General features: G+C 46.0%; 2 protein-coding genes across 2 annotated transcripts in view; one reads left to right on the top strand and one right to left on the bottom strand.

Moving 5' to 3' along the window:
* Positions 1 to 11,211, bottom strand: part of LOC116991586 (calcium-binding mitochondrial carrier protein SCaMC-2-A-like) — a 35,226-nt gene extending 24,015 nt beyond the window's left edge. The window contains exon 1 of the mRNA XM_033050302.1: positions 11,142 to 11,211. The gene's annotated coding sequence lies outside the window, so the exon portion shown is untranslated. The remainder of the gene's footprint in view (positions 1 to 11,141) is intronic.
* Positions 11,212 to 18,264: 7,053 nt separating this feature from the next.
* Positions 18,265 to 21,259, top strand: part of plekho2 (pleckstrin homology domain containing O2) — a 28,520-nt gene continuing 25,525 nt past the window's right edge. The window contains exons 1-3 of the mRNA XM_033050640.1: positions 18,265 to 18,397; positions 19,371 to 19,496; positions 20,192 to 20,314. Of these exons, the coding sequence (XP_032906531.1) occupies positions 18,389 to 18,397; positions 19,371 to 19,496; positions 20,192 to 20,314 (258 nt within the window). The 5' untranslated portion in view covers positions 18,265 to 18,388. The remainder of the gene's footprint in view (positions 18,398 to 19,370; positions 19,497 to 20,191; positions 20,315 to 21,259) is intronic.

The following is a 21,259-nucleotide window of genomic DNA, read 5'->3' as shown; positions in this document are numbered from 1 at the left end:
CCTCCAACACCAATGTCCACTCCCTCTAACACCAATGTCCACTCCCTCCAACACCAATGTCCACTCCCCCGACACCAATGTCCACTCCCTCCAACACCAATGTCCACTCCCTCCAACACCAATGTCCACTCCCCCGACACCATTGTCCACTCCCCCGACACCAATGTCCACTCCCCCGACACCAATGTCCACTCCCCCGACACCAATGTCCACTCCCTCCAACACCAATGTCCACTCCCCCGACACCAATGTCCACTCCCCCGACACCATTGTCCAATCCCCCGACACCATTGTCCACTCCCCGACACCAATGGCCACTCCCTCCAACACCAATGTCCACTCCCCCGACACCAATGTCCACTCCCTCCAACACCAATGTCCACTCCCTCCAACACCAATGTCCACTCCCTCCAACACCAATGTCCACTCCCTCCAACACCAATGTCCACTCCCCCGACACCAATGTCCACTCCCCCGACACCATTGTCCACTCCCTCCAACACCATTGTCCACTCCCTCCAACACCAATGTCCACTCCCTCCAACACCAATGTCCACTCCCTCCAACACCAATGTCCACTCCCTCCAACACCAATGTCCACTCCCTCCAACACCAATGTCCACTCCCTCCAACAAATTGTTGCCTCCACTTCTCCTCACAGCAGCAGTGTCGATCGCCATGGGGAACCTCCTCCAGGCACCTTTCCCTTAGTGGTGTGACCATCTGCATGGTGTCAGATATCTTCCCCTGACCATTTCCTTTCTATGACCGACTGTAGCTCTCTGAATGACTGGTTGCATTTTCCCAATGGGGATGTGAACCTCTCAATGTGCATTGAATTTTGCAGCTGTCTCTCGGCACCAGGTGAGTGGTTTAACCGGGGAGCGGTGCACCCAGAGAGAGCAACTACATATCATGGGCAGAGGCCAAAGCAACTCTGGGTGGAAGCGCCCCGCATGTTGAATTCACAAACTTCTCTCTCAAAGCCCATTGCTGTTACTCCATGCTGTGGCCCAGGGAGTCCTCCTGTATCTTGAAGCACGTGACAATAATAAACAAATGCCAAAACACTGTCATAAATCCCCATACTCTCCGTAACCATCATAGATTAAGGTAGCAGAATTGGAGAAAATATTCCCCCTGAGACTAAATTCGTACTTTATTAGGTGCACATTATAGAGCACTTGACCTGCTGGATTGTGTGCTCTATAAACAGAGCTAGAATTAAAGGCCATGAATCCACATGATTTCTGAACTACTTCAAAGATTCAAGCCCATGTCTTTCAGTTCTTACACTCCCTTTACACTCATATCTGTTCTCCTTATTCTTCCCACTAATATATTTCCCTTCACACCTCTGGGGGACACTTTGAAGATGAATGTGCACTACCTGCCATTGCAGCATCCTTCGTGTCCCCTTGAGCTCCACCACAATCGTACTCAATGTTAGCAACAGAAATTGCCAGAACCTAAGGCTAAGATATTAATGTTCATCAAAGACAACAGTGCTAAACCTCAGTAAACTCCCTCCAATCCATAATCTGCTCAATTACTCCAGCACCTTGTGTCTTTGTTTGTAAATCAGCATCTGCATTTGCTTGTTTCTACCATAACTCTCTGTCTTGTTGCTAAAGACACCTTTGTAGCAAGACAAAGCGGGTAGAGCTGAAACCATACGTGAGGTTGTGCCGTCCAGAAAACAGGCAGCTTTAGCGAAACTACGTTCTGCTGGGCTGGGTTGGCATTGAGGTTAGTGGCTGTTTCCATAGTAGCGGATCCAAAAGAAACGTTTTGGATTGACGGGGTCGCCAATTGTAGCGAGACCAAGCGGGTAGTTTTATTAACAAAACGGCATTTGAAATACATGTGCACTTGGTTGAGAGAAACGGTTTTTAAGTTTTTGTCGTTCCAAAGAACACTATAAAAAAGCCCGTCACGTGACAGTCTCGACTTCTGACGAGGGAGCTCGACCACCGGGTGCCGCGACCTTCAGGTTAATTGATCAGTAAAGTGAGTGGTGGAATCTGGAATTAATTCAAGGCAATGTCGGAGAATAGGATACAGAGTAAATTAATGGGGGCTGGGATTTCTCTGTGAGCTTGCATAGAATCGATGGGCCGAAGTGGCCTACGTTTTAAGGAAATATGGAAATACAGAAATTCAAGTGAATTATTCACCTTATCAATAAACCAAATCAATGTAACCTGATGTGATTTTGCTTTAATATATGCAACCTCTCCAGCAAGGGAAAGGGAGGTAAGTGGTTTAGTGAGTGTGCACAAACTGCCTGGCTCGTGCTGATCTATCTCCATCTACCTACTAGTGGAAATGAGACCCCTCTCTCTATGAAACAGCTTGTTCCTTGGTGTCACCAATGTACATACAGCCTGACAAAAGAAAAGAATGCAATTCAGAATTAAAATGGAATAATGTTACCTCATCATCGGTGTCAAATAGCACTGATCTAGAGTTTAAATAAAAGAAAATGGAATTCATTGAGATGGAAACTTCAACTGGTTGTTTTCGTTTCTGAAGGTTCAGGATAAAATATTTGCAAGGGCTTTCAAAACATCTGAAAAGCGCTCCCTTTATCTGTGTTGAACACAAAACGCAACTGTTTGGAAGAAGATGCAGAGAGGGCTGTTGAAAAGGAGACAGACCAGTCACTTGTCACAATGCAGGCCCTGAGCTCACAGGTAGTCAGGGTGACATCACCATGACATCAGCTGGATCACAGCACATTGCTTCTGCCCCGCTAATCAGGGAAGACAGCAGCTAGTGGGATGGCGAGGTGGACACAAAGGGGGAGTGGAGAGGTGGTAGGTTGTACAAAAGCAGAGGCTGGAAAAGAGAGGGGCAGAAGTGTGAAATAAGCAGGAAGAGAGGAGAGAAAGGTGATGGGAGGCAAAGGCGCATTGTGCGTGGGAAAGGGAAGTGGGGTGAAATGAACGAGATTGTTCCTGTGATTTATTCCCAAAGTGAGTTAGTTGTGAAACCAGTATGACTTGTGAGTGCTGAAACTGGAAGTTTGAATAAATGAATGAATACGTTTATTGGCCAAGTATTCACATACAAGAAATTTGCCTTGGTGCTCCGCCCACAAGTGACAACATGACATACAGTGACAGTTAGGAATGACACATAAAACATTAAACATTAATAATAAAACATTATTGATTAAAGATGTGAATTAAATAAAATGCCAGAGCAAAACGAGGCTCCAGATTTTTGGTTATTGAGTAGAGCAACTACTCGTGGAAAAAAAGCTGTTTTTGTGTCTGGCTGTGGCAGCTTTGACAGTACGGAGTCGCCTTCCAGAGGGGTCAGAGATAAACTTACCTGCTCAACGAGTTTGTGGCCAGGGTGAGAGGGGTCAGAGATGATCTTACCTACTCGCTTCCTTGCCCTTGCAGTGTACAGTTCGTCAATGGAGGGAAGATTGCAGCCAATAACCTTCTCAGCTGACCAGACGATTCGCTGCAGCCTCTGGATGTCATGTTTGGTGGCTGAGGCAAATCAGTATGATGTGGTGCCTGCTGTCCACTCCCCAGTTGGGCTGAATTGTCCTGACTTTAAATGGAGTCTCTTTCACAATGTGATTGCAGCAAACTATCGGTTCTGAGTAATCTGCAGGTTGCAGCCAATCCATATGTCCAAAGACTGAGGAGTTCAGGGCCATTTTAAGCTTCATCTTCAGAGGCAGAGAGATCCCAGTATGGCTCTATGGTGTGTCTCAGCGTGGAAATGTAGGACCACTGTCATGTACACACACTTACACAGAGGGTGGTGGAGGCAGATGTGATAGTGGCATTTAAGAGGCTTTTAGATAGGCATATACGTATAGATATGCAAGGAATGGAGGGATATGTATCAGTGCAGGAAGAGGAGGTTAGTTTATCATAGAATCATGTTCAGCATGGACATGTGGGTCGAAATATCTGTTCCTGTGCTGTACTGTTCGATGTTCCATGTAGGTAATAGCTCATAGTCTGGAATTTAAAATGAAACAGCTAGTCTTTGTACAAAATAGTAACAGAAAATGGTGGAATCACTCAGCAGATTAGGAACCCTCAATGGAAAAACAGCAGGAGCTTCCTGTACTCTTGCAATGAATTATGAATTTAAATACAATGTAACTGCAGGATAGCCTTGCATGTAACAAAACTGTTTGTTCTGTATTGCACAGTACAGATTAGGGAGGTAATAGCATGGGGTGGCTGTCAAGATGGTAACTTTGAATCTCAATTGAAATTCCAACTAAAATGGAACCCATTGTGTTTCAGTAGCCAGTAGCATGGGTGGCTGGGTGGACCAATATCCAGTTAACAGCACACACATCACAGCAAACAAGAACTCTTGGATTGAGACATTTTCTTTAACAATTGAAAACAACGTTTCTTAAAGCTTGAATCAAAAGCACATACAGATTACCAAAAGGCCTGTTTCTCTCTTCATAGCTACTGTCAGACCTGCTGAGTGTTTCCATATGTCCTATATGTTTATTGCTGAACTGTTATTTTTTCAGTGTGTGGCCACTGAGATGACATTCTGAATGAGATGTGTTGTGGAGCTTTGTTTTGTGATTGCCAACCAAAGTCATCGCTGGGACCCAAAGTTAATATTTAGGTCATGAATGTTGAAAAGATTTATTACATAATGTTAAAGCTCACAGGACAATAATTCCCTGCATCCCTTCTTAAATATAGGAACAACATTAGCTACTCTCCATTTCTCCGGGACCGCATCTGTTGCTAGAGAAGAGGCAAACTTTGCCGCTCTCAATAACCTGTGTTAAATCCCATCAGGTTGTGGAGATTTATCCAACATAATGCTCTTCAAGAGTCCCAGCGCCTCTTCCTACTTACTCTCAAATTGCCCTGCATATCAGTACTCTCCACATTGATCTCACTGTCCCCATGTCCTTCTCCTTGGTGAATACAGATGCAAGGTACTTGTATAGAACCTTTTCAAGATTCAAGAGGGTTTATTGTCATTACAGCCATATACACAGTACACAGTGCAATGAGATAGCGTTTCCCTAGAACCTCGGTGCTACATAGAACACAATCGGACAACATGCTACATATATAGATGTACTACGCTATACACATGGTGCAAAACCTTCCTTACTAAAGTGCAACAAAGTAAATAGAAAATGTACAATGCACACAAACCAAGTGTGCTGAGGGGGGGGATGGGGGGGGGGTGTATTCAGATCAGTCCCTGAGCATTGAGGAATTGGATGGCCTGGGGGAAGAAGCTGTTGCATAGTCTGGATGTGAGGGAGCGTATGCTTTGGTACCTTCTGCCAGATGGGAGGGGGGAGAAAAGTTTATGTGAGGGGTGGGTGGGGTTCGCCACAATGCTCGTTGCTTTGTGGATGCAGCGTGTGGTGTAGATGTCTGAGATGGGGGGAGGGGGGAGAAAGACTCCGATGATCTTTTCGGCTGTTCTCACTATTCGCTGCAGGTTCTTGCGGTCCATGCTGGTGCAGTTTCCAAACCAGGCAGTGATGCAGCTACTCAGGATGCTCTCTATAGTCCCTCTGTAGAATGTGGTGAGGATGGGGGGCGGGGGGTGGGCTTTCCTCAGCTTCCTCAGGAAGTGGAGATGCTGCTGGGCTTTCTTCACAGTGGAGCCGGTGTGGAGGGACCAGGTTAAGTTCCACGCCAGGTGGACACCAAGGAATTTAGTGTTCTTCACAATATTCACTGGGGAGCCATCGATGTCCAGTGGCGCATGGTCCCTCTGTGCTCTCCTAAAGTCAACAACCATCTCTTTGGTTTTGTCTACGTTCAGAGGCGGGTTGTTGAATTTGCACCAAGTTGTCAGTTGTTTCACCTCCTCTCTGTATGCTGACTCGTCGTTCTTGTTGATGAGACCCACCACGGTCATGTCATCGGCGAACTTGATGATGTGATTCGAGCTGTGCAGTCGTGAGTCAGCAGTGTGAACTGCAGTGGACTGAGCACACAGCCCGGGGGGGGGGGGGTACCTATGCTCAGTGTGGTGGTGCTGGAGGTGTTGGAGGGGGGGGATGCCTGTGCTCAGTGTGGAGGTGCTGGAGGTGTTGGGGGGGTCCCTGTGCTCAGTGTGGTGGTGCTGGAGGTGTTGGGGGGGTCCCTGTGCTCAGTGTGGAGGTGCTGGAGGTGTTGGGGGGGGGGGGGGTCCCTGTGCTCAGTGTGGTGGTGCTGGAGGCGTTGCTCCCGATCCGGACTATCTGGGGTCTGTCTCTCCGTCAGGAAGTTCAGGATCCAGTTGCAGAGGGAGGTGTTCAGGCCCAGCAGGCTCAGCTTCCTGGTCAGGTGCTGGGGGATGATAGTATTGAATGCTGAACTGAAGTCTATGAACAGCATTCAAACGTATGTGTCCTTTTTGTCCAGGTGGGTGAGTGCTAGATGAAGGGCATCATCAGTGGAGCAGTTGGATCGATACACAAACTGCAGGGGGTCCAGGGCGGGGTCGACGGGGGTGCAGGAGGGTCTTTATTTGCCACAAGACCAGCCTCTCGAAGCACTTCATGATGTTGGGGGTGAGGGTGAGTGCGATGGGGCGGTAGTTGTTGAGGCAGGACACAGGTGACATCTTGGGCACAGGAACAATGGTGTTGGTTTTGAAGCACGTTGGGACAGTGGTGCTGCTCAGGGAGATATTGAAGATGTCTGTGAGAACATCTGCCAGCTGGTCTGCACACCCTTTGAGCACTCTACCGGGGATATTGTCTGGGCCAACAGCCTTACGCGGGTTGACTCTGCGCAGTGATTTTTTTCACATCAGCTGTGGTCAGACATAGCACATGGGCTTGTATCCTGTAGATACATCGGGTTACAATGGGATTGTATCCTTTAGATACAAGCCCAGGTAGCCCAATGTTTTCTGATGGCAACGCCTCCTTTTCAATTCTTAGTGCAATAAATCTTCTCTGAACTTCTTGTAATGATTTAGCATTGTTCATTAAATAATGAGATTAATAGTATACAACTGTGGTCTCACCGATGGTATATCAGCTGAAGCAGAACTTCCTATTTACATATTCAATTCCTTTTCATTAGCAACAATGTTCTGTTACATTTTTACTTCCTAGCAGATACCCGTATGGCAGGTATATACGAGAACCAAGACACACAGATCGTTCTTCATCTCAGATCTTTGCAATCTCACAACAATTAGGTAAAATGGTCCCCTGCCAAAATGTACAATTTCACACCGAGTCATAAAGTCAATTAAACAGGTCCTTTGGCCCAATTTGTCCTTGCTGACAAAGTTCTCACTTGCCTGGGTCTGGTCCACAACTCTCCAAACCTCTCCTATCCATGTATATTTCCAAGTTTGTTTCAAATGTCGTAATTATACACCTCCAGCATTTCCTCTGGCAATTTTGTTCCATATACCCACCAATCTCTATGTGGAAAAAGTTGCCTCTCGGGTCTCTTTTCCTTTCTAACCTTAAACCAATGCCCTCCAGTTTGAGGCTCCCATATCCTGGGGAAAAGACTGCGGCTATTCACCTTGATCATCATACAACAACCTACCACCTAGTCGACGTCAAGCTGCGGCAAGCTACCGACCACTGGTGTCCCATTAGGACATCCACCTACAACCACACCTATGACAACCTACATCCACGACAAGCTACGACCCTGTCGGCGACAACTTAAGACAATTCAGTCGCCGGTACCTGTCGCCGGTTGACGTAGGTTGGCGTAGATAGCCACCAATGGAATTCACCAAAGTCAGCACTGGTAACAACCCACGTCACCTGGTGACAACCCACGTCACCTGGCAACAACCTACGTTATCCTGGCGACAACCTACGACAGCTCCTACGTCAGGAGAAGTCAAGCTACTCTCATTGGCGTAAAGCCCACTGTCGCCATAAATTTTTGAACATTGCATAACCCGGTGGCGACCAGAAAAAGGCTACGAATCTTTGGGCGACTGAGGATATTGCTCATGACCATACAGGCGACACCCCGGTGACCTGTGGTGACAGCCTAGTTGCCTAAATAATCGCCTAAGTGGGACAGACCCTTAACTTGGAGAACTACATAAATCATGGGAGCTTTTAACCCACATATATCCATATAGACTGGATGAATCAAATTTGCCCTAATAAAGAGGAAGATGAATTCCTGCAACAAATGATTTAATATTGAGAAACCAGCTAAGGAAAAGACTGACTGGTGATTTCATTGTCAAGGGATTTTATGGAGAAGAGTGGCCATAATGTGATAGAATTTTACATTGGGTATAAAAGTGGTGTTGTTCAATGTGAAACAAAGGTCTCAAATCTAAATAAAGGGAATTATGACGGCACAAGAGGAGGGTTGGCTGTGGTTGATTGGAAAACACATTGAAAGATATGAAAGTAGATGAGCGATGGGAGTATTTAAAGAAATAATGCAAAAGAAATGTGCTTTGACACAATATAGGAAATGTGATTTAGCCGTAGGTGATCAGAGAAATTAAAGTCGGCATTAAATCCAAGAAAGAGGCTTATAAAGTAGCCAAAGATAGCAGTGTTCATGACAGCACTTTAGAACTCAGCAAAGAGGGACCAAGAAATTCATAATGAAAATGCATGATAGAATAGAGAGTAGACTAGTGAGAAACATAAAAATATACTGTAAGAGTTTTATATTTTCATAAAAGGGACAAGAATAGTCAGGACAAATATAGGCACCATGCAGATCAAGAGAGTGGAACATAATGGGCGATGAAGTAATGGCTGATGAATTACATACTTTACATCTGATTTCACAGACACAAAATCTGCCAAATATATTAGAGAAATGCTATTGAAAACAAGAGGGTAAAGATTTAAGGTGAGATGAAGAAGCTTTGAAGGGAATATGAGGGGAACGTTTTTTTTTACACACAAAGTGATTGATATCTGGAACATGCTTCCAGTGAGGTGGTGGAATCGGAGATAGTTACCATCTTTACGGGGCATTTAGACAGGCACTTAAATAGATAAGGCACAGAGGATATGGAGCTAATGTGGGCAAGATGGGAATAGTGTGGGTGGGTAAAATACTCAGCATGGACAAGGTGGACCATAGGCCCCTGAACAATTCTATCACTCTTTGACTAATCAAGGGAGTAGGGAGAATGAGGAACTGAAGAAACTAATTATTAATCAAAAACACTGATGAATTGAACAATCTGATAATCTATTTTCCAGAGTTTTGGATGTTCTGGTTATTACCCTCCACATCTTGGATTCTGGAATTATTCCCGTGGATTGCTGAAGTGGAAAATGTGACCCCAAGTTTAAAGAAAGGAGGGCAGGGAAAACAGGGAACTACTAACCTGTTAGCCTCAGGTCAGTAGTTGGGAGATAGCTGGAGTCTCAAATTAAGGATGTAATAACTTGAACACCTTGAAAAGAGCAATAGGCCCGAGCAGATTCAATATGAACAAATGAAAGGAAAATAGGGGTTAGCAAATCGGCTGGGATTCTTTGAGGACGTGACTGGTAGAATAGATAAAAGAGAACCAGTAGATATCATGCATTGGATCTTCTTAAGGCCTTCGATTTGACCAACAAAGACAGTGCACAGGGAATTGGAGATAATGTACTGACTGACATGGATAGAGAATAATTGTCAAACAGAAAGTAAAGAGTGGGAATAAACTGAGCTTTCTCAGATCAGTAGGGTGTGACTAGTGTGATAACACAGGGATTTGTGCGTGGGCTTCAGATGGACATTGCCATTTCAGAAGGGATCAATTTTTCTGATGTAATTAAAGTAGGTGGCATTGTGACCAGAAAAGAGAATATAAAGAGGCTCCAAGGGATGTGAACAGGTTGAAGGAGTGAGAATATGGCATAAGGAATACAACGTTGAAAAATATGATGCCACCCACAATCACCACAGCCCTCTGTACGATTACAATAAGATTTATTTATTCCTGTAATCAAACCCTTTCATTTTCCGTTAACATTCACTTCCTGTTGGCCTTCAGTGACATGCATATGAGCACAGCTAGATCCCAATGAACATCGACATCACTTGACCTCTCAACATCTGTATGGCTGCAGAAACCAAATTTCGTTTGAACCTCATGTGAGGTTCAAATGATAATAAAAGGTATTGTATTGTATTGTATTGTATTGTATCTTACAAATATTCTGCTATTATCTTATAGGTAACAAAGTATACTGCATAGGACATCCTTGCCATAGAAAGAAACACAATGAAATTCACACAAATGGTTCTAGTGGTGGTGGGGTTGTCCAAGGAAACCGAAGATCTCAGAGAAAACCCATGCAAGTCACAGGGGGAACATACAAACTCTGTACAGACAGCACCCGTGGTCAGGATTGAACCCAGGTCTATGGTGCTATAAGGCAGTAGCTCTACCGTTATGCCACCGTGCCGCCCTGCTTCAAGGTTTTTGTTAATCTCTTGATTACTAAATTAAAGTGATATCAGATTTTTACATTTTATTTCCAAATTCAAATGGGTGGGCTGGGCTGGGTGGGTGGACAGGGCAAGGTAGTCTGGGTGGGCAAAGTGGGTACTGGGCTAGATTGGGTAGGCTGGGTTGGGTGGGTGCTGCTGGGCTGGGTTGGGTGCTGGGGTGAGTGCTGCTGGGCTGGGCTGGGGGGTGGGCTCAGTTGGTAGCTGCTGCTCACCTGCCTGCAGTGCTACATCGAATCGCTGGCTATATCTTGGCACTTTCACGTTTCAGGGGATGTTTCAGGGAATGTTTGGAGTTGAGGTGGAAAACATGGATCATTTCCAGAATCTCAGGAATCATGTCAGTGAAAGCATCCATGAGTGATGAGGTTCAGCGCGCCACTGATTAATTGATGAAGAGTGTGAGACCTCAACCGAGTATAAAAATCATGTTCTACGTGGAGCAGAAATTCCTGTCTTCTCATGTGCTTTAGAGATTTTAGAGATTATATTGGTATTTGGAGAAGTAACTCTAATATTGTCACTGCAAAATCTTCCAAATAGTTACTCTCCACCAGCAGTGATAGCATATATACCTTGCATCAGCAGTGGTACCCATGGTTACTCTGACCAGTAGTGATACTATAGTTACTCTAACCAGCAATGATACCCATGGTTATTCCGACCAGCAGTGATACCAAACATACTCTCCATCATGAGTGATACCATACTTACATTCTATTGGCCAGTACATGTCCTTTGCATGCCCAGTGACAGACTCCCGTAACATTCACTCTACTCCAGTATCTGCCAAAGAAAGAGATTAGTTGTTGAACTGAGGACAAGCTTAAAGGATGTGCTCAGAGCCTCCTTAGATGCTCCCACTGACTCCTCTTGGAGTTCCACACCCATTAACCATTTAAACTGGAGAATCATTGGGGAGCCAAGAAGATCCTTGAGTATGTACAACGGGAACACATAGGAACCCAATGTTTATGGAGAATAAGCATGTCAACATAGATCTACTTACCAATTTCATCAAGTATTTCCTGCCCCATCTGTGGTAGACCTTTGACCTCATCTGTCACCTCATAAACCACAGAACTGGATAGGAAGTAAGTCATCTTCAGTCCCAAGGAATCACGATGAGATAGGAAATTTCCAGCAAGTAAATGTTTATGTTATATCACAGTGGCACAGGTGGTAAAGTTGCTGCTAATCTGTGGCACAGTATCTGTGAAGTTTGAAAGTTCTCCTCATGAACATTTGGTTTTTGCCTTGGGTGTTCTGGTTGCCTCCTATTTTGCAAAGATATTTGGGTTGGTAAGTTCATTCATATTTGGGTTGGCTCAAATTGCCACCAGTGCATAACTGAGCAGTAGAATTTGAGTGAAGTTGATGGAAATTGGAAGAGAATAAAATGGGATTAGTGTAAATTTAGCCCTGATTGTCAGCACAGACTCTGCGGGTGATAGGGCTGGTTTCCATGATGCTTGATTCTAGCATGACTGGGCCTTTACCTGGATAAGTCCCAAAGAAAGCTTCTTTGGAGCTCAACTAAAGGCCATCTTTTTTTAGTTTTTATGTTGAAGAACCATATCTCAACATTCTTCTGTTCTTCCCTTATATGGCTCTCCCTGATCACAATATTTTGACCATATTACATTATATACTCAGAAATTTGGTCCGATGAATGCAGTCCTTCTGACGAGACGCCTACTAACTAGTCAATAACCTAACTTAATGTTCTACCCAAACCTGATGATTAACCATGAACTATATTCACTCAGTGTGTTTCTCAACTGCTTCTTTTTATTGTTGCAGAACCCTGTGTGCATGTTCTCCGACTGTGCATTGCCTGGACAGCTTGATGGTATTCCAGATGTAATTTAACAAGGGCTATTCATGCTTGCAACATAACGTACGCCACTTGGGATCAAGTCCATCAGGCATAAAACTGATCAACCTTTCCGTCATTGACTCTCTGCAATGTTTTCATCATTCACCCACATTGCTATTTCTCTGCACTAGTTCTGGTCTTTCATCATTTAAAGAAGAACTTTAATCTGTTTTTAGATCCAAACTGAGTGACCTCATGACCTACACTGATAATTATTGGACATTATTTTTCCTATGTACTGGATGCATTAAAATTTATTGTAGATTATGCTTGCCACACAGTTGATGATGTGCCATTTTTGCAGCATCACCAAACTAGTTCATGTGGCTTTTTATCCCATTATCTAAACCATTTATAAACACAATGAATAGCTGTGGGCCCAACTGCTTGTCACACACTGTTGTTGCGAGTACCAGCCCTGTACCTCATTCCCAGCTGAGTTTCTGAGCTGAGTTAATAATTCACCTTCAATTCCACCAGCTTTCACTTTAATTGTCCCTTATTAACAGCCTTACTAAGTACCTTCTCAAAGTAAATATCATCAATTGAAATATCCCCCACCCCCCGTCCACTCTTTCCGTCAAAATCAAACCTGGGCATTTGTTCCAGCTTTAACTAACAATAATATCAATTGTGTTCAGTCATTAACAGAATTTGCCTGAAACGGCAGCAACTGATACCGTACCAGACCCAAGGTTATCAATGACTTTAAGTAACTGTTTCAGTTCTAGTGCTAACTAGATGCCTGGTTTTAAAGTATATTAAACATTTGATTGGTGCACGCTTTAAGCATCCAAACAAATATGTCACATTATTTAAAACACTGTGACCAAAAGCCAATGTCAAACAACTTCAGATGAATAGGAAATGGTAATCTGCAGTAAAAGCCACATCCTGGTTGAGTAAGTTTATGCAAATTGATGTCATTTAGGTGCCCTTTCAGCCACAAGGCCTGAAGCTGTGAAATACATAGAAGGCTTTTCATCAGCAAGAGAGCAAAGAAGGACATCATTCTTCAAAAACAACTGTCCAGTTGGTTCCAGTTTCCTGAACTTTCGCCAAATACCTGTGAATGTTTTCCCTTCAAATATTTATCCAATTCCTTTTTGAATGATACTTTTGAAACCATTACGTTTACACGTTCAGGCAGTGTGTTGCAGATTGTAACCACCCACTCCATAAAGGAACTTTACCTGGAACTTAGATTCCATAGTGCTCAATTTCTCAAAGAAGTGCAATTGAAATTGGGTTTTAACCAGAGTGGAACCAGATTCGGGACATCTCTGAGTTGCATCCTGTCTCTCGGGGGACTTTGCCCAGGCCCTTGGAGTTTGTGTTTAAGAAGGAACTGCAGATGCTGGAAAATCGAAGGTAGACAAAAGTGCTGGAGAAACTCAGTGGGTGCAGCAGCATCTATGGAGCGAAGGAAATAGACAACGTTTCGGGCCGAAACCCTTCTTCAGACTGCTCCATAGATGCTGCTGCACCCGCTGATTTTCTCCAGCACTTTTGTCTACCCTTGGAGTTGGTAGTCTATACAAGGCACTGGATCCTCTCCAACATTACCCAGCCAAGTTACCCAGCCAAGTCTTCTTAGTTATTCTGGACCCAATCTACGTTGATACTAGTTACTCTGGATGTTTTCCAGTAACCTGCACCATATCCCATTGCAGCAGGAACCTCGTGCCCTCGTCGAGTGTTGCTGGATCCTACCCCACAGCTTTTGGTAACTTGGATATTATCCGACGGTTATAAATCCTGGCCTCTATCTCCAGCTGACAGGTTCAACAGACTCTAATCCTGTAATGTCAATCACTAGCACTTTATCAGAGTGCCACATGATCCCCCAACTCCATTTGTTTGCTACCAGGAAGCTACCCAGTGCCACCAATACAGGGATGTATTGCTGAGGATTTATAAGGCACCGGTCAGACCGCATTTGGAGTATTGTGAGCAGTCCTGGACCTCATATCTGAAGAGAGATGTACTGGCATTGGAAAGGGTGTAGAGAAGGTTCACTAGATTGATCACGGGGATGATTGGGTTAATGTATAACACCTCTGAGCCTGTACTCACTGGTGTTTAGAAGGATGTGGGGGTCCTCATAGAAACTTACCGAATGGTGAAAGGCCTGCATAGAGTGGATGTGGGAGAATGTTTCCACGAGTGGGAGAGCCTAGGACCAGAGGGCACAGCCTCAGAATAAAAGTAATTAATTGCCACAGATGGCTATGGAGGCCAAGTCATAAGGTATCTTTGAAGTGAAAATTACCAGGTTTTGATTAGTAAGATAGTCAAGGTCATGGGGAGAAGGCAGGAGAATAGGTTCAGATGGGAAAGATAAATCAGCCATGATTGAATGCCAGAGCAGAATTGATGGACCAAATGGTATATGGATATACCCAGTGCTGTCAATTACCCAGCCCATTAACACAGTAAAGACAATCACCTTAAAAACCACCCCAGTTCTGCTAATTAACCCAGACACCATCCTAGTGGCTCTAATGACCTTGGAGTCTGCCCAGTACATGTTCCCAAAAACTTGTAATTGCTTTTGGTTTTCCTCAGTCAGGCTTGTTATCCCAGACCCCAGCCCGGCACTGTTACTGCGACAGCACACTAACCCGGTCCAGCTAGTATCCTAGCCCACATCCAGTTACTGGGAATCCTGTTTGACAGTAAGAAATAGCAGTGTGAGCTGTGAGGAGTAGGCAGAGAGGCTTCAAGAGGATATGTGCAGGGGAAGCAAATGGCAAAATATAGGAAAGATGGTATATGATTAGTAAAAATGAGAGGATATCCATTTTGGTGGAAGACAGCAAATCAAAGATTTTCTGTAAATGGTACGAAAGATATCAGTGATAAAGGGGCATGGGTGTAATTGTACAAACCATTGAAATATACAGGGACATTGAGCATACAGGAATGCAAACAGTTCATTGTGTTTTAGTATAGGAGGATTCGAATGAAAAAGCTGGATGCCCTGCTCTAGTTATACAAGGGGTGGTGAGACCACAGCCACTGTATTATGCTGAGGTCTGCTCTCTCTACCCAAGGAGTGTCTATTCACCAAGGACTGTGCAAAGATTTGCCAGATTGATTCCTGGGATGATGGATTTGTCAGATGAGGAGAGCTGAAGCAACCAAAGATCCTATAGTGGAGCAAGATAGACCTCTCCTGCTAAATGCAATGGGCTGACGTGTAGTATGCAACGTAACGGAACGTTGGCTTTTTTATCATCCATTTTCATACCCGGACCCGACCTGACCCGACTCGCAGTGTAATCAACGTTGCGGGGGAACAGTTTGTGTTAATAAATTAAAATTCTGAAAATGAGTAGAAGATTTTTACCAAATAACTTTTATTTTTACGGCGATGTTTCCGTAACCGGCTTCCGCCTCCGCACTATTATCCTATGGGATCTTTGGTGCAGAAATGGGGCCTTAAATTACCCATGACTGTACTACGTCTTTTTCGTCGAGTGGACTATCTTGCTCGCTATAGGATCTTTGGAAGCAACTGCTTCATTGAGTTTGGAAGAATGAGAGGTGTAGATTGGTTATTTCCTACTAGCCAATTGTAGTGCTTGTTAGTAGTGGCACCGCCTAATATGCGTTTTCTATTAACTAGAGTTTGCCTGCACCATTCAGTATGAGTAGCTGCTAGGAACTGTAATGTCCTGCAGATCGATGTTGTAAGTAGATCTAATAAATATGTGTTGTATCTTGATATGTGTTTGGCTCCACTCATTACATAGTGTCAGAAGTGAGATTCGAACCCACGCCTCCAATCAGAGACCAGACCAACGAACCACAACTCTCTGAACAGAACCAGTTCTCAGTAATGAATGTATTGTATGTTCCTACCGATTGTTTGAGCAGCCTAACCCTAACCCTAATGCTGACGAGACTTTACAATTGCTTTTCTGCAGTCATCCGGCGTGGCTGGCCGGATAAACAACACAACAACCTGCTCGCAATCCGCCCATACTACCGATGATGACAGATGGCACAATGGGCTAAGTGTTCGGCTGGCAACCGGAAGGTAGCCGGTTCGAATCCCGCTTGGAGTGCATACTGTCGTTGTGTCCTTGGGCAAGACACTTCACCCACCTTTGCCTGTGTGTGAATGTGTGTGAGTGATTGGTGGTGGTCGGAGGGGCCGTAGGCGCAGATTGGCAGCCACGCTTCCGTCAGTCTGCCCCAGGGCAGCTGTGGCTACAGAAGTAGCTTACCACCACCGAGTGTGACTGAGGAGTGAATGAATAATGCGATGTAAAGCGCCTTGAGTATTAGAAAGGCGCTATATAAATCCCATCCATTATTATTATTATTACCTGGTTCGTGACGAATTGGTGTCACAGGACGGGATTGTAGTTAAGGGCCTCAAGGCAGTTGGCCCAGCTGTCTTCCGGGACAAGTACTTTGACGCCGTCCACAGGGGCCACCCCAGCGTGGAGGCAACCTTACAACGGGCACAAAGCATGTTTTACTGGCCTGGTATGACCAAGTACATACGCGACAAAACTGAAGTCTGCGCCATCTGCAAAAGCCTGACACCACACCCCACCAGCAGAAGCAGCCCTTACTGCCGCACCCGGTTCCTCCTCTACCGTGGTCCACGTTAGCCACTGACATATTCGAATGGCATGGGAAACACTATCTGGTTCTTGTTGACTCTTACTCGGGTTGGTTCGACATAGACTTACTCCAAACCATTACTTCTGAAGCGGTTATCGAGAAGTTGCAGCATCACTTCTCTGTGCACGGCTCCCCTGCACGTCTTCTGTCTGACAACGGCAGTCAGTTCACCATTTGACTCCACTCATTACAAGAGGTAATATCATTAGAGCACAAACTTCACACATGGCCTGACAGGTCAGCCATTCAGGAATTTCTACACAAGGTGGTGAATCTCTGGAATTCTCTACCCAAAAGTGTTCTGGAGGCTGTCAACGCAGGTCCTTCGCAGCTTATGTACAGTCGTATTCATGGGCAGGGTTGGGAGACCAGCAGGGTGGATTTGCTAGCTTCTGCAAGTCTGCTAGACATCTTCTACTGTGGGAACTTGCAAACTGTTCACAGGAATGAAACTCTGCACTACCTGGGGACAACATTTATATCCATTGAAGGGGTACAGGGTTAGCTCAGGAATATGATCCGTTTAGTTTATTGTCACGTGTACTGGGGTACAGGGAAAAGCTTCTGTTGCCTGCTAACCAGCCAGCGAAAGACAACACATCATTGCAATCTAGCCATTCGCAGTGTTACAGGTACCTGAGAAGGGAATGTGTAGGAAAACTGCAGAGGCTGGTGTAAACTCAACGGGACAGGCAGCATCTCTGGAGAAAAGAAATGGGTGACGTTTCGGCTCACGACCCTTCTTCAGACAATGGATTCATGATAAGGGAATATGGTGTTGAGGGAAAGTATCAGCCCACCTTCCCTCTCCCTCCCCTCCCTCCCCCCTCCCCCCTCCCTCCCCCCTCCCCTTCCCCCTCCCTCCCCCCTCCCTTCCCCCTCCCTCCCTTCCTCCCCACCTTCCCTCCCCCTCCCTTCCTCCCTCCCTCCTCTTCCCCACTCTCCTCTTTTCCCCTCTTCTCCCTAAATTATTGAATGGCTCCACTTCCTTTCTCCCTCCCATCCTTACCCTTCCCCCCCCCCCCTCCCCCTCCCCCCTCCCCTCCCTCCCTCCTCTTCCCCCTCCCTCCCCCCTCCCTCCCTTCCCCTCCCTTCCCTCCCCTCCCTCCTCTTCCCCACTCTCCTCTTTTCCCCTCTTCTCCCTAAATTACTGAATGGCTCCACTTCCTTTCTCCCTCCTCTTTCCTTCTCCCTCCCATCCTTACCCTTCTCCCCCTCCCCCTCCCCCCCTCCCCCTCCCCTCCCCCTCCCCCCCCCCCTCCCCCTCCCCCTCCCCCTCCCCCTCCCCCTCCCCCTCCCCCTCCCCCTCCCCCTCCCCCTCCGCTGGGCTGTTGCCGGAAGCCGGCGCGGTGAGTCAGAGAGAGGAAGCGCCGAGCCCGGGCCGCCCCTCACAGGATGCTCGGAGCTCGGAGCGTCTCTGCCCAGAGACGGAGCCGCCGGCATGGGAGAGGTGAGTGGAGAGGCCGGCGGTGCAGCTGCCGAGACCCAGCCAGCCTCCCTGTGCGGCCGGGATGTACAGGCGAGGGTCCGGGGCCTATGGCCGGGTGGGGCGGGGGCTTGGAGCCAGGGGGCTGCGGGCCGGGCCGGGCCTGGGGTCCACGGTCTGGGTCAGTGCTCAATGGTCTGGGTCAGTGCTCAATGGTCTGGGTCAGTGCTCAATGGTCTGGGTCAGTGCTCAATGGTCTGGGGTGTGGGTCAGTGCTCAATGGTCTGGGTCAGTGTTCAATGGTCTGGGGTCTGGGTCAGTGCTCAATGGTCTGGGTCAGTGTTCAATGGTCTGGGGTCTGGGTCAGTGCTTAATGGTCTGGGTCAATGTTCAATGGTCTGGGGTCTGGGTCAGTGCTTAATGGTCTGGGTCAGTGCTCAATGGTCTGGGGTCTGGGTCAGTGCTCAATGGTCGGGTCTGGGTCAGTGCTCAATGGTCTGGGGTCTGGGTCAGTGATCAATGGTCTGGGGTCCTTGGCCTGGGTCAGTCAGCCCGGTCTGGGGTCAGGGATCAATGGTCTGGGTCAGTGATCAATAGTCTGGGGTCTGGGTCAATGATCAATGGGGTCTGGGTCAGTGATCAATGGTCTGGGGTCTGGGTCAGTGATCAATGGTCTGGGGTATACAGCCTGCTTCGGAGATCCATGTCTGGGGCCCAAAGCCTGGGGCTCGGGGTCTATGAGGTTTGGGCCTGGGCTGGATCCTGGTAGGATTGGGGTTCTGTTAAAGGAATCGGTGTGAGTTCAGCATGTGGGGTGACGTGATCTGGATTTGGTCCCTTCAGGGATTTGGATTTGAATCAAAGATGAAGGTTGGGGGGTAGGGCTGTAGGGTGGCGGTAGATTTGTAGGGTCAGGGTTGCTGCTCTCGGGTCCTGACAGTTGGGGGCTTGTTTCTCCTTTCTTGCTAACACTCAAATGTCTCCCTCTCTCCCCCAGGAAGGGGGCCGTCCGGGCCATGCTGGCTGGGTCCGCAAGCAATGCAGCCGCGGGCTCCTGGGGGGTGGCTGGAAGGAACGCTACATCCGACTGGACAGAGGCCGCCTCCTCATCTACGAACAGCAGGTAAAACGTTGGGGCCATGACTCGAGATTCCAGCTCTGTGATCATGGCTTGTGTTTAATGTTTCCTGGGTAATGGGAGTTGGCCTCGGTTAACTCTGAGGACTAGTTTACCTCTGGGAGTGGTAGGATTAATTTGTAAGTTAATTAGGCTTTGGTAAAAAAAAATTGTAAATTGTGCTTAGTGTGTAGAATTGTGCTAGAGTGCGGGGGTTGGTGGTCGACAAGGACTCGGTGGACTGAAGGGCCTGTTTCTGTGCTATATCTCTTAATAAATAAATAAAAAAACACTTCAATCCAGGAATTTGGGGTCTTCTCTGGTTTCCCTTGAGCAAAGAGGTTATTATCTTTCTGGATGATTAGCATGATCATGATAAGGAGAAGAGCCCGTTTCCATACTCATCACCTGCAGGTCTTGTACCTGAACCTGGTTTGCTTCCAGAACTGGTATATGTGGTTAACCTCTTGTGGCCATTCTCTGGGGATTTTGGGTCAGTTTTTTTTTAGCCTGGGGGCTCACATCATTCGGTACACATCATTGATTTTTTTCCCTAGGATGTGATCTCAGTCACAGGGTTCGGAGTTTGCCTCTGATTACTAGCTGATACTGATTTGGAGTCTGTTTCTCTTGGATTCTGAGGATTGCAGTCCGTTAACAGTTTCCCTCGTACCTAACTGAAAATCATACTACCGTTTCAGGGTGACATCCAGTGTGAGGAGACAGTGGACCTTGCAAAGTACCAGTGCTGTCAGGAGCTGCGAGGATTGATAAAGAAAAGAAAACAATTTAGACTGACTCTTGTCCGTAGCACAGGAACTAAGGTAAGTAACTGTTGGATAAGAGTATCAACATGGACACATACATGATGGGAATTAGCACAGGGGACTACATAGTGGTGGTAATGATTGGCTGCAGAATTGGAACATGCAGTGGTGTCAAGAGCAGGTTAAACTCTGAACAATGGTGGACTTAGATGCAGAGTGGTTGTATGTGCTGCGTTCAGCATAGCTGGAGTTTTGCTCGATCACGTTTCCCAAACAGGAATACATTTCGTGCGAGTGATGAATTAGGGAACGGTATTTGATTTGGAAATTGACAAGCAGAAAAAAGAATTGTTTTAGATTTAAGCAGTGTTGGGGAAAGATCCTGTTTCCATGTTACCTCTATGCACTAATCATTGTCACCACTGTCTTATAATACAGCAAATGCTTGATTGAAATTGACAAGTAATCACTTCTATTGACATTTATGCAACGATACGCTATTAAACAATATACCTTTAGTATTTTGGCTTACAGTAACAATAATACATTTATTGCTCTTGAAAAGATCCTGCAGGGAAAAATAACATTGTAAATCTGAAACTCCCCAGCCTCTAAACCTCTTCCCCATTGCCAATTGTCGTGATAAGATTAATTTATTTGACACAAAGTTTCTTTGCAATGCAACTATTGTGTTACAACAGACCTATCTGCGTCAAACGGGCTTTACACATTCTCCCTGTGACCACACATAGGTCGGTAGTTTAAACAGCTTCTGTAAATTGTTTGCTTGATAATCAAAGAGTTTGATTGATAATCTTGTTGTTAAGGCATCTTTGGGAGGTGGTGGTGGAGCAGAATGACCATCAGATTTTACTTTGGGGTTGAAAGTGATGTTCAATGCACAGATATGGTTACAAATCTACACCGAGGAAAGAATGAGAGAAGTGTTTACATTGTTGAAAGGCTTTACAGTGGACTGCCATTGAAAGAAATAATGCACAA

This window comes from Amblyraja radiata, chromosome 34 (genome assembly GCF_010909765.2).
Source record: "Amblyraja radiata isolate CabotCenter1 chromosome 34, sAmbRad1.1.pri, whole genome shotgun sequence".
Taxonomy (NCBI): Eukaryota; Metazoa; Chordata; class Chondrichthyes; order Rajiformes; family Rajidae; genus Amblyraja; species Amblyraja radiata.
This window is presented reverse-complemented; position numbering and strand designations above follow the sequence as displayed.